Source organism: Coffea arabica, chromosome 6e (assembly GCF_036785885.1).
Source record: "Coffea arabica cultivar ET-39 chromosome 6e, Coffea Arabica ET-39 HiFi, whole genome shotgun sequence".
NCBI classification, from domain to species: Eukaryota; Viridiplantae; Streptophyta; class Magnoliopsida; order Gentianales; family Rubiaceae; genus Coffea; species Coffea arabica.
The window spans coordinates 27,244,137-27,258,108 of record NC_092321.1 but is presented as its reverse complement, the minus strand read 5'-3'; the positions used below and the strand labels follow the sequence as shown (position 1 = coordinate 27,258,108).

Genomic DNA, 13,972 nt, shown 5'->3' with positions numbered 1-13,972 from the left:
GTTCAGTTTCAAGGAAATAGATGTTTATTTTAGAATTTGATAATTATGAAGTCGACTATTCTAGAATATTAAATGCTCTCTGGTTTGTGTTTCCATTAGTTGTTTTGAGCATGTAAGCTCAACTAGATGTTTATGTTATTTCTAATTTTAGACATTTTCCACACTATAAGTAATGTCATTATTATCTAGTAAGGTAATGTTCAATTATGAATATAGCCTTGTATTTTTTTTGAGTAAGTCTTGAGAGACAGCGATGTCTCATACTTAGTACGTATAGGGTAGAGGAGTGATAAGAGATGCATTCGATACGTACCTTTTTAGTTCACTCTTAATGAATTTTGAACACTCATATACTGATTTCATCTTTCTTATAATTTACTCCATTGTTTTCACAAGTAATGTATTCTAAATGTCATCTAGTATACGTGTCTTGTAAGTTCAGCATGAAGGCAATGGGACTAAATTATTTTTGTGCAATTGGAGATCTTTGAGTGTAGTACTTTAAGCTATTTTAGATGACATATTAGGCCGACAAATAGTTTTGGTGTAATCTCAATAAAGAAAATTGTTATGAGTTACAATAACTAAGAAATGGCACTAAGTGATAGTGCACAAGTGTTTGAAACTACTGATGATGATTGTTCTATTAAAACTGATGGAAATGTGATTTTAAACATAGGCTAGTTATGCCTTTGTTTGTTTATGTTTTTTAATGTTTTTTTGACTCCGAGTGCCTGTTTCAATATACTATAGCTTTTTATTTTTTGGATTGTGGTTTTCGATAGAAAAATTATTACGTTCCCATGAATACATTTGCCAATCACTTTTTTTACCTCATATACATCAAATCTCTACAATACATTTTTCTGCAACAACTCCTAAAAATAATAATCCAAACAATTGTGGCTGTAAATAAGCTTTTCCATTAACTTAGCTGATTTGAGAGAGCAATTTATTAGGACTTAATACTATCTTAGGCAAGGATGCTTAATACAAAAGAAAGGGAAGGTGATAAGAAGCTATGTACTTGACAAGGTGTTTGTAGAGTACTAAATTTAGGACATGTCTCTTCAACCATTTTCTTCATTTATTAATTGGATAAATTTATAATTTGGATAGAGTTTTAACTACGGATGACTTGAGTTTAAAACTCTTAGGTGATTTCTAGTATTAAATTGAAACATCATATCAAATTTCTAGTGTTTATCATTCAATTGAATGGCATCTGTTCCAATACTATTAGTCTCGTCACACTCGACTCCACCCCTTAACAAGGTTTTATTGGTAGTAGATTGCCTAAATCATGTCAGTGCTCACTAATCTACTTATCGAAGCACAATTTCTTTTATTGAATTTTACAGTGAAATTAAAAATTACAACACATCGCAATAGAAAAACAAAAATCACTTCACTTCTAGTCTTTTTACATGAAGATTCTAACAAAAATTCGGTCTAATCATTGATAGGTCACTCATATGGCACCTCAGCAACCAAATCAGCATGTGCAAAATCTATTTATGTTGGGGGTGAGCTACACAGTTTAATGAGACCCCTGGGCTTAAGTTTTAGATGCATAGATAGACCTAATATAAATTATACTCAACAAGCAAAGAAAAAATAAATAAATCATAATACAATAAAGGATACGACATTGATTGTTGGTGGCAATCCTGTTTCACCTTATACTACCATTACGAGTTCAACCTCCTACTCCTAATCAATAAGTCAGTTCTAAAAGTACCTTTTACTCTTGATCTAATAAGTGGACAACCTCCTATCCAAGTATTGCATTGGCACCAATGTGTGCAATGACGTTCGACATAACTCTTGCTTGCTTGACGGATCAAGGCACAATACTGGCATAATTACTTGTACCAGTGTGATAAAGTACACAATTGATACGGTCAAACACATGCGATCACGATTCACTCTTTGACATGACAAATTCATGAACATTTCCCGATGTGGTAAAGAATACAATCGGCAAATGATTCAATTCACTTGTAGACTAATTCAATGATCAAGTACAATCATCATGTGTTTAATATAATAGTCGCACATTAATCATATATGATCATTCATCAGTTAAATAAAATAAAGGCATGCATTATGGTAGTATTTAGATGCACATGAGTAGTAATTTTAATTTAACTTCGTTCGGTTTTAGCATCGATCTAGCATAATTACTATATGGAGTGTAGATCTAAAACTATATGCTTTTAATAAAACAATATTTGAGAATTATAGTATTTATATAGGCATAACATATATCTACATGCATGTAAATGGCACTGACTTTAGATATTCTTGGTGTTAGATAAGGCTCACCTTTTCTGACACTATTTTCTTATTATTGTCTTATCTTCTTCTCTTTTAGGACACTCTTCACTGTATCCTTTCTCTTTTGAACTTACTTTTTTACTCTCTTGTGAGTGCAAGTAAGTACTCCTAAATTTTGACATATGAATGAGAAGGGGGGCTATTTATAGTTGTTTGTAAAGAAGACGAGTTAGTGCCACAAGAGAGAGGTGATGACACGTGCCACCTCAGTATGTGAAATGTGTCGTGCTAGTTGACACTTGTCATCACAAGGTGACATATGGTAGACAAAGTGCCACGTGTCTTGACACGTGGTAGATGAAAGACATGTGTCTTGGGCATGTGGTAAGAGGCTTTGCCCAATTGTAATTGGGTACTCCATGTTTGAGTAAACTGTATTTAGGCCACAAGTAGTTCAACCTATCAGCATTCAGGACTTATTTCTGTGTATTTCTATGTAATGTTATTTAAATAAATGTCTCGAACTTTTACATGTCCATTTACTTAAGATATTACGCATAAATAAGGAAGTATCTCCTCCCCTCAATTTGGATTCAATAAAAATAGTTTCAAGGTCAAGTTCTTAATGGATAAAAAGTCAATTTTCCCACAAAGAACATATTCTAAATTTTCAGCTCAGGGTTTAATTTTAAGAGTCTTAATTAGTAGGGTTACATGATTAGAAAATTTCCAAAAAAAAATAGATTTAGCCTAATTTAATCATAGAGAACAATTATTGGGATTTTTTGTTCTAATTTTCTACGTATTTTGAATACCTAACTTTTATGGTATTTTAGTCTCCACAGACTGGTCAAACTTTGGTATGAACTCTATTTATTAAGTGGTTTATTATATTGAGAAATCCTTCTTCATGAGTGAGACTCTATGATCCAATTGTAGGGTTTGACAGGCCTCACATCATAAACCTAGCATTCTGCAAATTCTTCAAATCCTCTTCTATTAATATTATTGATTCCATGAATTCTACTTTGAGTTTTATTCAACTACTAGCTCTTAACCAATACACATTCAGCCTCACCCATACTTTATTGGAGCAAGCACACAAAATAACACTAACACTAGTCGTAACTGTTGGAGCACTCCATGGAGAATAAAAACTTTAATGACTATTCTATACCATCATTCACTCCCTAATTCCACGACCTCTCTTCTCAGATTTTCATCCTGGTTTTTTGTCATCCCTATGGCTCGCAACACAGCTCTGATACCACTGTTGTGGTACAGAACCTAAAAATGGTGTTTGGTGAGGAATGTATCTGAAATGTACTCAAATGATAAGAACACGAATTATACTCAAGCTGAATGAATTCCAGGAACCATTGAACTTTTATTGAATAACTTCAACTTGCTTATAGAAAAAGAAATTGGCGGGAAAAGAAGAAGATGAGAAAGAATGCAGGAAGAACTTAAAGAAAGGATAACAGAAAGGATATTCTCCTTCTGATTACAATTCAGGAATTTTCTCTACCAATAACAATTGCATGATCGTAATATTTATAGTAATCTATCCTAACTAACTTGCCCACTAGCTAATGACATAGAAATTGCGTGTGAGTGAATCTTCTAGATTCTCCTGTCCACTTGCAGCAAGAAGGACGTGAACCCAGAATGAGCGTGCTTTCTTGCTCGCGCCTTTGCGGTCTCCTGGCGCCTTCTCCCTTTTTGTTATCACGCCTTTATTTACTTCGTGCCCACTTGCTGTCTGAATTCTTCAATCCGCGTCTTCTCTTCTTTCCTCTCTGCTTGATCGCGCTTTCCTTTGTTGCCACTTCACGCCTTTACTCCTTTATATCCCTACTTCATTACAATACCTTCCCCTCCACAACAAACCTTGACCTCAAGGTTGGAAGGTAGGGAATTGTCTTTCGATCTCCTCAGCATCCTCCCATGTAGCTTCTGCAGGGTCCGTACCCCACCAGTGGACTAGCCACTGAGTGGCAGCTGCATTTTTTTTCTTCACCATTTTCCTATCCAGTATGGCAATAGGCTCCACTCTCCAATGACCCTTTTCATTTGTTTCTGGTAAATGGAGGGTGGGGGTGATCTTGTCTCCCACCTTTCTTTTGAGCAACGACACATGGAAGACAGGGTGTACCTTTGAAGAGCTTGGTAGTTCCAGTCTATAAGCTACATTTCCTATTCTTTCCTCCACTTTGTAAGGGCCAAAGTACCTTGCTGATAACTTGGTGTTCCCTCTCAGGGCCACAGAGCTCTGTCTATAGGGTTGCAACCGTAGATACACCCAATCTCCTTTACTAAATTCTCGTTCACTCCTCTTCTCATCAGCATACCTTTTCATTCTCTCTTGAGCCTGCTTCAAATTCTGTTTCAGCATGTTATCCATTTGTTGCCTCTCTCTGAGGTATTCTCCTACTGCAGCTACCCTGGATTGCGGGTAAGGTCCCAGAGCCAATTGGGGAGGGGCTAGACCATATAGAGCCTCAAAAGGAGTCATTTAGATGGCAGTGTGGTGAGAAGTGTTGTACCACCATTCTGCCAGAGATAACCACTGATTCCACTTTTTTGGTTCCAAATGAGTCAAGCACCTGAGGTACATTTCGAGCACCTAGTTCACCCTCTCAGTCTGGCCATCAGTCTGAGGGTGATAAGCTGTGCTGTAGTTCAATTTGGCCCCCAATGAACTGAATAGTTCTTCCCAGAATTTACTGACAAAAATCCTGTCTCTGTCTGAGAGCATGCTTTAGGGAATGCCATGTAGTTTACTGATGTAGTCAATGAAGAGTCTGGCCACTTTTGGAGCATCAAAAGGATGGGATAAACTGATAAAGTGTGCATACTTGGTAAACCTATCTACCACCACCATAATAGTATTCCTTCCTTCTGATTGGGGTAGTCCTTCAACAAAATCCATAGAAATGTGGCTCCATGAGTGCTGGGGAATAGGAAGTGGTTGCAGCAATCCTGGGTAAGCCACATGTTCATCTTTACATTTTCTGCAGGTATCACATTCTAGGACTGCCTTCTTGATTTCCTGGTACATTCCTGGCCAATAAAATAGCTGTTTGGCCCTCATGTAGCTGGCCTGAATGCCTGAGTGTCCTCCAACTTGGGAATCGTGTAGTGCAGTGATTAACTTCCTCCTGGTATCACCTTGTCCCCCTACTACTAGCCTCTTCTTGAACCTGAGAATGCCATCCTGGTATGAGTAGTCAGGTGCTAGTGTGGGGGTTAATAACACCAGAGCTATGGTCTTCTGAGTCCATTCATCCCCCTTGTAACTCTCTATTACCTCCTGTACCCAGGTTGGCACTGCACATGATATAGCTGTGCACTCCCCTATTTCTTCCCTGCCCTGTCTAGACAGTGCATCAGCAGCCAGGTTATCCTTACCTTTTTTGTAATGGATCTCGTAGCTCAACCCCAACAATTTAGTGAGCCATTTCTGTTGGAGTGGGGTAGTGATCCTCTGCTCCAGGAGATACTTCAGGCTTTGATGGTCAGTATGTATGATGAAATGGTGTCCTTCTAAGTAGTGTCTCCATTTGGTCACAGCTGTCACCAAGGCCAGTAGTTCTTTTTCGTAGATTGATAACCCCATGTTTTTCTGTCCCAGAGCTTGACTGAGGTAGGAGATATGTCTTCTATTCTGCATTAGCACAGCTCCTATACCAGTGTAGCATGCATCAGTCTCAATAATGAATGGCTGGGTGAAGTCAGGTACTGCTAGAACTGGGGTGCTACACATGGCCTCTTTCAGTTGCTGGAAAGCCTGCTCTGTGTCTTCACTCCAGTGGAAGTTGTCCTTCTTGAGCAGGTCTGTCAGGGGTCTGGTTATAGCCCCATACCCTTTGACAAATCTCCTATAGTACCCTGTTAGGCCCAAAAATCCCCTTAGCTGCTTGATGTTGGTTGGTCTCGTCCAGTTTTTCATGCCTTCTATCTTCTCAGGGTCAGCCTGTACTCCCTCTGCTGATATGATGTGTCCTAAATATTCCACCTGTAGCTGAGCAAAAGAACATTTACTCATTTTGGCAAATAACTGGTGTTGCCTCAGAATACTCATTACCTCAGTCACATGCTTCACATGTGTCTCCAGTGTGGGGCTGTAGACCAGAATATCATCAAAGAACACCAACACATATTTCCTCATCTGTTCCTGGAAGACCTGATTCATCAGGCTCTGGAAGGTTGCAGGTGCATTGGTCAAGCCAAATGGCATGACCTTGAATTCATAGAGTCCTTGATGAGTCCTGAAAGCTGTTTTTGGTATGTCTTCCACTTTGACCCTGATTTGAAAGTATCCTGCCCTCAGATCTATTTTTGTGAAATACTTGGCCCCATGCAGTTCATCTATTAACTCTTCAATCAGGGGCATGGGGAATTTGTTCTTCACTGTCAGCTCATTCAACTGCCTGTAGTCTACACAGAACCTCCATGTCCCATCTTTTTTCTTAACCAGTAGCACTGGGGAAGCAAATGGGCTGCTGCTGGGTTGTATGATGCCCAGCTCCAGCATTTCCTTCACCAATTTCTCAATTTCTGACTTCTGCACGTAGGGGCACCTGTATGGTCTCACCTGGAAGGGCCTGGCTCCCTCCTTGAGGACAATCTGGTGATCATGGCTCCTTGTTGGAGGCATTCCTTTTGGTTCTTCAAAGACGTCCTTGTATTGATCTAGCACATGGTTGATTTCAATGGGTATCTGTCCTGGTCTTTCCTCCTTCCCCACTGTCACCAGTTGTGCTACTACCCCATATTCCTGCTTCCTTAGCCATTTTGCTAGCCTGCCTCCTTTGAGTATCTCCAACTTGGTGCTGCTGTCTTCCCCTATCAGTATTATTTCTTGCTTCCCCTTGAGGATCTTCATACTGAGTTCCATGAAATTGAACTCTATAGGGCTGTGTTTGGCCAACCAATCCACCCCCAGTATCATGTCACATCCCCCCAACCTCAAAGTGTTGAAGGTATGTTGGAACTGATGCCCCTGCATCTCCCACTGCATAGGCTTATCCAGTCCCTTGGAGTCCACCTTCTCACCATTAGCCACATTGACTATTAAAGTTGGCCCCTGTGTACACAGTTTCAACTCCTTTGCCAGCTGCTCATCCAAGAAGCAATGGGTACTGCCACTATCAATCAGTGCAGTGACTTACCTTCCCTTAACATGACCCCTCAGCCTTATCGTTTTGTGCCTTGCTCCTCCTGCCAGGGCATGAATTGATACTTCTATGTGTTCCCCTGCCAGACCTCCATTAATGCAGTCACAGAAAACTTCCTCCTCTGGTTCCCTACCCTTCTCCATGTCTTCATCCTCATCAGCCAACAGTAAATGTGCATGGGCTTGTTTGCAAACATGCCCCAAGGTATAAGGTTCTGCACATCTATAACATAGCCCCTTTTCCCTCCTGTGATTGTATTCTGTGGGGGTTATTTTTTTAAATAGGTTCTGGTTGGAAGTGTACTGATCAGGGGGTTTGTTGGTGTGTTTGGGGTAGTTTTGGTTCCATTTGGTGTGGGGTGTAGTTTTGCTGTGGATTTTTTGGCTATTGAAACTGGTATTGACAGGTTTCTGCATTTTTTGGATTGCTTTGAGGTTCTTTTCTTGGAGTTTTGCTATTTCAATGGCAACAGCTAAGGTTTCAGGTTTAGATATTTTCACCATATTGACTATTTCCTCTTTGAATCCACTCATAAAACATGCCTTATAATATGAATCAGACAAGTGAGGCAGAGAAGGCATTACCAGGGCTTTGAGCATCTCGAATTTCTCCAAGTATTCAGCCACAGATCCTGCCTGCACCAGCTTATTGAATTCTTCGATGGCCTCTTCTGGACTTCCCTCTCCAAATCTGATGCATAGAGCAGTGGATAATTCTGACCAGGGAATAGCCTCCCTTCCATGAAAAACTCCATGGAACCAGATGTCTGCTCTGTCTCTGAAATAGAGTTCAGCAACCTCAGCCCTCAAATCCTCCTCTATCTCATGTAGTTTGAAATACTTGTTAGCCTTCCTGATCCACTCCCTTGGATTGTCTCCATCAAAAATTGGCAGATCCATTTTTGGCAATCTACCATGGACTCTGGCCTCTCTCCTACTACCTGCTTCTTTTGGTGGCTCCATCCTGGATTCATTTGATCGATCTTCCTTTTTTGAGCTGCTACTGCCTTCTGGTTCCTTTCCCTGGTCACTGATCTTGGCCACCAACTGAGCCATCATGTTCATCAAGCCCTCATATTTCTGATCCAATCCTTTCAGTAGCTTTTCAGTAGCATCCTGTCTAAACTCCATTGTCCTCATGGCCTGTTCTACTCCCTCACTTTTGTTGGTAAAGGTCCTGACCACACTCCCTAATTCCACGACCTCTCTTCTCAGATTTTCATCCTGGTTTTTTGTCATCCCTATGGCTCGCAACCTGGCTCTGATACCACTGTTGTGGTACAGAACCTAAAAATGGTGTTTGGTGAGGAATGTATCTGAAATGTACTCAAATGATAAGAACACGAATTATACTCAAGCTGAATGAATTCCAGGAACCATTGAACTTTTATTGAATAACTTCAACTTGCTTATAGAAAAAGAAATTGGCGGGAAAAGACGAAGATGAGAAAGAATGGAGGAAGAACTTAAAGAAAGGATAACAGAAAGGATATTCTCCTTCTGATTACAATTCAGGAATTTTCTCTACCAATAACAATTGCATGATCGTAATATTTATAGTAATCTATCCTAACTAACTTGCCCACTAGCTAATGACATAGAAATTGCGTGTGAGTGAATCTTCTAGATTCTCCTGTCCACTTGCAGCAAGAAGGACGTGAACCCAGAATGAGCGTGCTTTCTTGCTCGCGCCTTTGCGGTCTCCTGGCGCCTTCTCCCTTTTTGTTATCACGCCTTTATTTACTTCGTGCCCACTTGCTGTCTGAATTCTTCAATCCGCGTCTTCTCTTCTTTCCTCTCTGCTTGATCGCGCTTTCCTTTGTTGCCACTTCACGCCTTTACTCCTTTATATCCCTACTTCATTACATATAAAACTAATGATGTATCAATTAGACTCTAATAATTGTATAATCAAATACAAAAATTAGATTTGGATCAAGAACTTAACATTGTAATAGGGGAAACTGGGCCTGACACCTCTTTTTCTTTCCGGTTGGCTTATATTTGGGCCAGACGGTTCTTTTGAATTACATCAATCCATATGCTATCAGACAGGTGACTAGCAAGTTTCCTGTCCTCGCTTCTCCTGATAAGACACGGATAAACAGTGTGTATAACATGTGTTTCTTTGTGCTTCTACTAATCCCAAAGGTGTGTTGTGGGAATTGGTTATTAAGTGTATGGGAATTCCCTTTTCTTATTTTGTTTGTTGTTTCTAGTTGTTTCATTTTTTTAGTGTTTTTTCATCCTTTGTGTCAGTGTCAATCTTTCGGCTGGCTTCCTGTGGATGATTGGATCCTTCAACTGTTTGTCTAGAGGTCGATATAACCAACTCGCAAAGCCACACTATTTTATTTTTACTTGCTCTTATTACGTTACATGTATGACAATAGAAAACTGACAAAGAATTTTACTATTCTTGAATTACAAGACTTGTAATTCGAAATTTTCAATATGAAGTGTATGACTCTTGAATAGAATTATGCTAGAGTTGAACTTTTGGGTATATTATAGTGTCTCAATGCAATAGTGAGTCTAGCCTGTCCAAATAAAAGAAGGGTGAGTTTCCTACTATGCAAAGGGACCTCTTGCTACTAGTCAGCTGGAATTTTTGAATAAAATTGGAGGAAAAAGAATAATTAAGGGGTGTGCCTGGTATTCAATGAGGTTTGTCTTCTCTTCTGAATTATATAATATCCAATGCCAGCCAAAACAATAAAAATGATAAAACCATCAACCACTCCTATCACAATTACACTCCATTTCTTCAATCCAGAACTCTTGCCATGGACCTGATCTCGACTTCCCTTCGGCATTTTAACCCAATAACTCCCTGTGCTTCCCCTCTGGATCTCCTTAACTCCCCTAACCAATCCATAGAGAAAACATTGCTGCAAGTTTGCATCAGCTTCAGCTGACGAGATGTATAATGCTGCAACACAAGTACAGTTATCCAAACACAGATTTGCACATGCGTCTTTGCTGATATTGACCTCGCTAGGGGTTCCCTGCCTCAGAATGCTCGTAACGCCTTGCAGCTCAACCATCTCTGCCTGGTTCCTTCCACACAGCCCTTCAGATATGCCATCAGTACTGCAATCTGGAAGTGACCCGATACCTTTTGTCATTAGTCGAATGCAAGAGCAGGCGTTGGAGAATGTACAAATTCCATATGGATTGCAAGCCAAAGGAAGATCACATGTCCCATTGAGTGCTTGATAGGAAGCTTGGAACATTTGTCTCTCAGCTGAGTAATAGTAGAGCCCTAGATTACCAGTGGAATTTCCCAGTGCTAGAAACCTCACGGGCTGAGGCTGTTCTGAGGTAATCTGAGCCACTTTCTGGAACTTACCATTGAATATTTCAAGCGCTTTGGAAGTCAATTCTATATATGTAATGTTTTTCTCACCATAAGGGTACGGCTTAAATTCCCAATAAGAATACTTCCACTTGCCAGAATTCAAATACAGTACAATCTTATCATACTGAATTTCAAACGAATAGAATAAACTCGAGTTGTTGCTGATGAAAGACGTTAGCCGAGTCCTTGAACTTAGCCTTTGCCCCTGAAGCATTACATCAGTTGGGAAATTGAAAGTTTGCCACTTAATCAAGTTCAGAGGATCTACTAAAATGAGATTACCTGTCTCTAGCAAGTGCAGCCTCTACAGAAATACAGAATTTGATGGAACATCAATCAGATAGTAGTATATCAAGATTAAAGAATGAGCACACATTTTTTCAAAGAAGAGATCAAGTAAGCACAATCACCTAGGTAAGTAAGGATCTGCTTTGCAATATTTACCTGGACGCCTTGTCCAGATGTTCCACTCCTCCATCCAATTATTTCTTTCTGACCTTTCAATTGCAGATCTCCATCCTCTGTGAGCTCGAGCATGCATTTGTCTGCTGTGTAGAATCGAGAGAAATGGCCAGAACTCCATACCTTAACATTTCCTAGGAAGATATCTAGTGAACACGCGTACTTGTCATCCAGAGCTTCAACACTGACTGCAGTTCTAAAGTTGGGCTCGGTTTGGTCAGTTTCCATAATGAAAGCTCTCCCCACGAATCCGCTGCTGTATGCTGGAGGTATAGCCAGTGTTACATGGTAGCCAACGAGAACATCAGAGTCACAATAGGCATGGAAGAAAAGATAAACAAGGAAAACGAGATGGCAAATTTTCATTTCAAGATTGGATTATAACAGCAGTGCATATTTTCGTGGGGGGCAGCTCTGGTACTTTAGTTTAGGGGTCTTATTTTCGGGTGGAAGCAATAGAAATGAGTGGAAGAAAAGTTGGCATGCTGCCATGCCTTCGATTCACAGACTCAGAAACAGCCTAAAAGCACACTTGTCTAGTTGCCCCTTCATCGTTGCTTTTGTTTTGGCTGGTTTTTAATTTATTCCCATTCAATTGTAACTAATTATCTCATTACCAAATAAAGTAAAATAAATAAACAGCTCATTATCTTTTAAATAAAGATTATAATCGTTTAACTCTTAAAGTGATTTTGCTTCCCAACGTGTCTCCTAACCTTATCTCCCTACTATTCCTGATTCCATGAATTAAATCCTCTAATGGAAAGAAACAACAGTTTTCTCTACGTTTCATCCTCGATTGAAAAGAACAATAGTTTTCTCTATATTGTTTCTATCGAGAGACTCTCTACAAAAACGGTAATCAAATAATAGAACGAAAAAAAAAAGCATGAAATTCCTTTAGCCAAGTAATAATTCTCTAGGAGAAAGCCCAAAAACCCTAGTAACTTACAAGTGTAGACGTTAGAAGATAATACTCGTTTTCTTATTTATACAAATATTGACTTTCACTTCCTTTTGTAAAGCAAGTTGTGGTGAAATTCATCTGTAAGGTAAATAACTATGCATCATTTTTCTTTAATTTCCTTTCCTTCTTTCTTTCTTTCTTCCTTTCTTTTTTCTTGGCATGGCCTTGGCCCTAGGACTGTTGTTGAAGGACAGTTGTAAGAATAATTAGAGTCAGAAAGTTGCTCACTATAAAATTGAACCAGCAGTTAAGATTGTCCAACTTTCCAGCTCTATCAGGTACTGTGATTTTATGGAAAAACAGAAGAGTGAGCAGGTGGAGGTGGTGGTAGAGTTGGAGTAAAATAGATTGTGATTTGTAATACTGACCCCATGTGTCTGAAGGGTCAATTGGATGCTTCTTCTTTTAAGGTTAGAGCGTGCAATCCCCTTTATGAGTGGTGGATTAAAATTAGACTCTTTTCTGTTTGTGGAAGCTGACGCCATCATGCCGGCATCACTACCTGTGGCATTTGTCTTGGGGTGACACCAACTCTCGCGCATGAATGACGCCTGAAAAGTTTGGTGTGGGGGAAAAAGAGAAAAAAAAAAAAAAAGAGACTGAAGCTGTTACACTGGAGCACAAATCAAGCAGAAATAGCAAAATTTGTTCCTTCTGATGATCACAGATTTTTGCTTATGCTTAGCATGAGACATGGAAGAAAATCAGGGATTGCAATTTTTGACACGGTAAGTGGACAAGACGCAAATACCAAAACAAAAAAAAAAGAAAAAAGAACAAGACTTGACTGAAACAAGATAAAGAAATAATTTATGTCAAAAATGGATTGACACAAACACTGATGTGTTGACACGATTATTCTATTAGTGACATGTCAAGACTTTGTTTCGAATGTGCACTTTTTGCTTAGTTAGTAATGATGATAATGATCTTTGTGCTAATGTTAGCTCATATGCCTTAGGCATTTTGATGGATGAGGAAATTATGTTTCCTCCGTGTCTTTGAACACGAGTTGTACAGATTTTCGGGCCTTTGTTCGAAGTGTATTCTCTCATTATAAATCAATGCAAGTAGCCTAATGTTTCGAAACAAAAAAAAAGACATGTTAAGAATTTTGTAAAAAATACTACTATTCCGTTCCTCCCTCATACGACACCAAAAATGAAGTTGTTCTCGTTAAGGTTCAAGAAATGTGTTGGTGTGAATCTTTATCATGCTACCAAATCAGCCGGAGCCAGCAACCTTTGTCGCGAGTTATTACGTTTTAATTACAGAAAGCAAAAAGGGAAAAAAAAAATGCCAACTTGAAGCTCAATTCAGCAAAGAAACTTTTGTTATCGTCAGACGTTACAATTACACATGTAACCATAATTTTATGCTGCGTACACAAAAGTAGTTGGCTTGGTATTCAGCCAAATTGGCACATAATTTTATCTTGACAGGTGTTCAATTGGTACTCGTTAGATAGGCTCTAATTTTAATTTGATGAATAGAAAAAAATCAATATTTTTAGCTTACATTTTAAAATTTGAATGTTTGCAGTTATTTAGTTAAAATTCAATTCCCGATATCTGATTTATCAAAACAAAATTTGGACGATAACAAGATGGTGGTCTTATTGAAAAAGTTATTTTTTTTAAATCAAATTATCGATCACAGCCATTGAACACCCCAAGTCAGTTTTATTTTCTATATATTCTTATAACATCATTAATGGTCCGAA

General features: G+C 39.1%; 2 protein-coding genes and 1 long non-coding RNA gene across 4 annotated transcripts; 1 reads left to right on the top strand and 2 right to left on the bottom strand.

The window, feature by feature from the left end:
* Positions 1 to 4,177: 4,177 nt before the first annotated feature.
* LOC140009826 (uncharacterized) lies at positions 4,178 to 4,795 on the bottom strand. The gene has a single exon (XM_072056159.1). The coding sequence runs from the start codon at positions 4,793 to 4,795 to the stop codon at positions 4,178 to 4,180; it is 618 nt and encodes a 205-aa protein (XP_071912260.1).
* Positions 4,796 to 10,095: 5,300 nt separating this feature from the next.
* Positions 10,096 to 11,885, bottom strand: LOC113695232 (G-type lectin S-receptor-like serine/threonine-protein kinase SD2-5). 2 transcript variants are annotated; one of them, XM_027214257.2, is made up of 2 exons: positions 11,265 to 11,885; positions 10,096 to 11,025 (listed from the first exon to the last, which is right to left on the bottom strand). In XM_027214257.2, the coding sequence occupies exons 1-2, from the start codon at positions 11,646 to 11,648 to the stop codon at positions 10,099 to 10,101; spliced, it is 1,311 nt and encodes a 436-aa protein (XP_027070058.1). In that variant the 5' UTR covers positions 11,649 to 11,885; the 3' UTR covers positions 10,096 to 10,098. The 2 variants fall into 2 exon arrangements, with proteins under 2 accessions (XP_027070058.1, XP_027070057.1); XM_027214256.2 differs by having other exon boundaries at positions 10,096 to 11,124; positions 11,265 to 11,883.
* Positions 11,102 to 11,529, top strand: LOC140009611 (uncharacterized). The gene is made up of 2 exons (XR_011817094.1): positions 11,102 to 11,234; positions 11,331 to 11,529. It is a non-coding gene; the product is annotated as an uncharacterized lncRNA (long non-coding RNA).
* Positions 11,886 to 13,972: the final 2,087 nt, after the last annotated feature.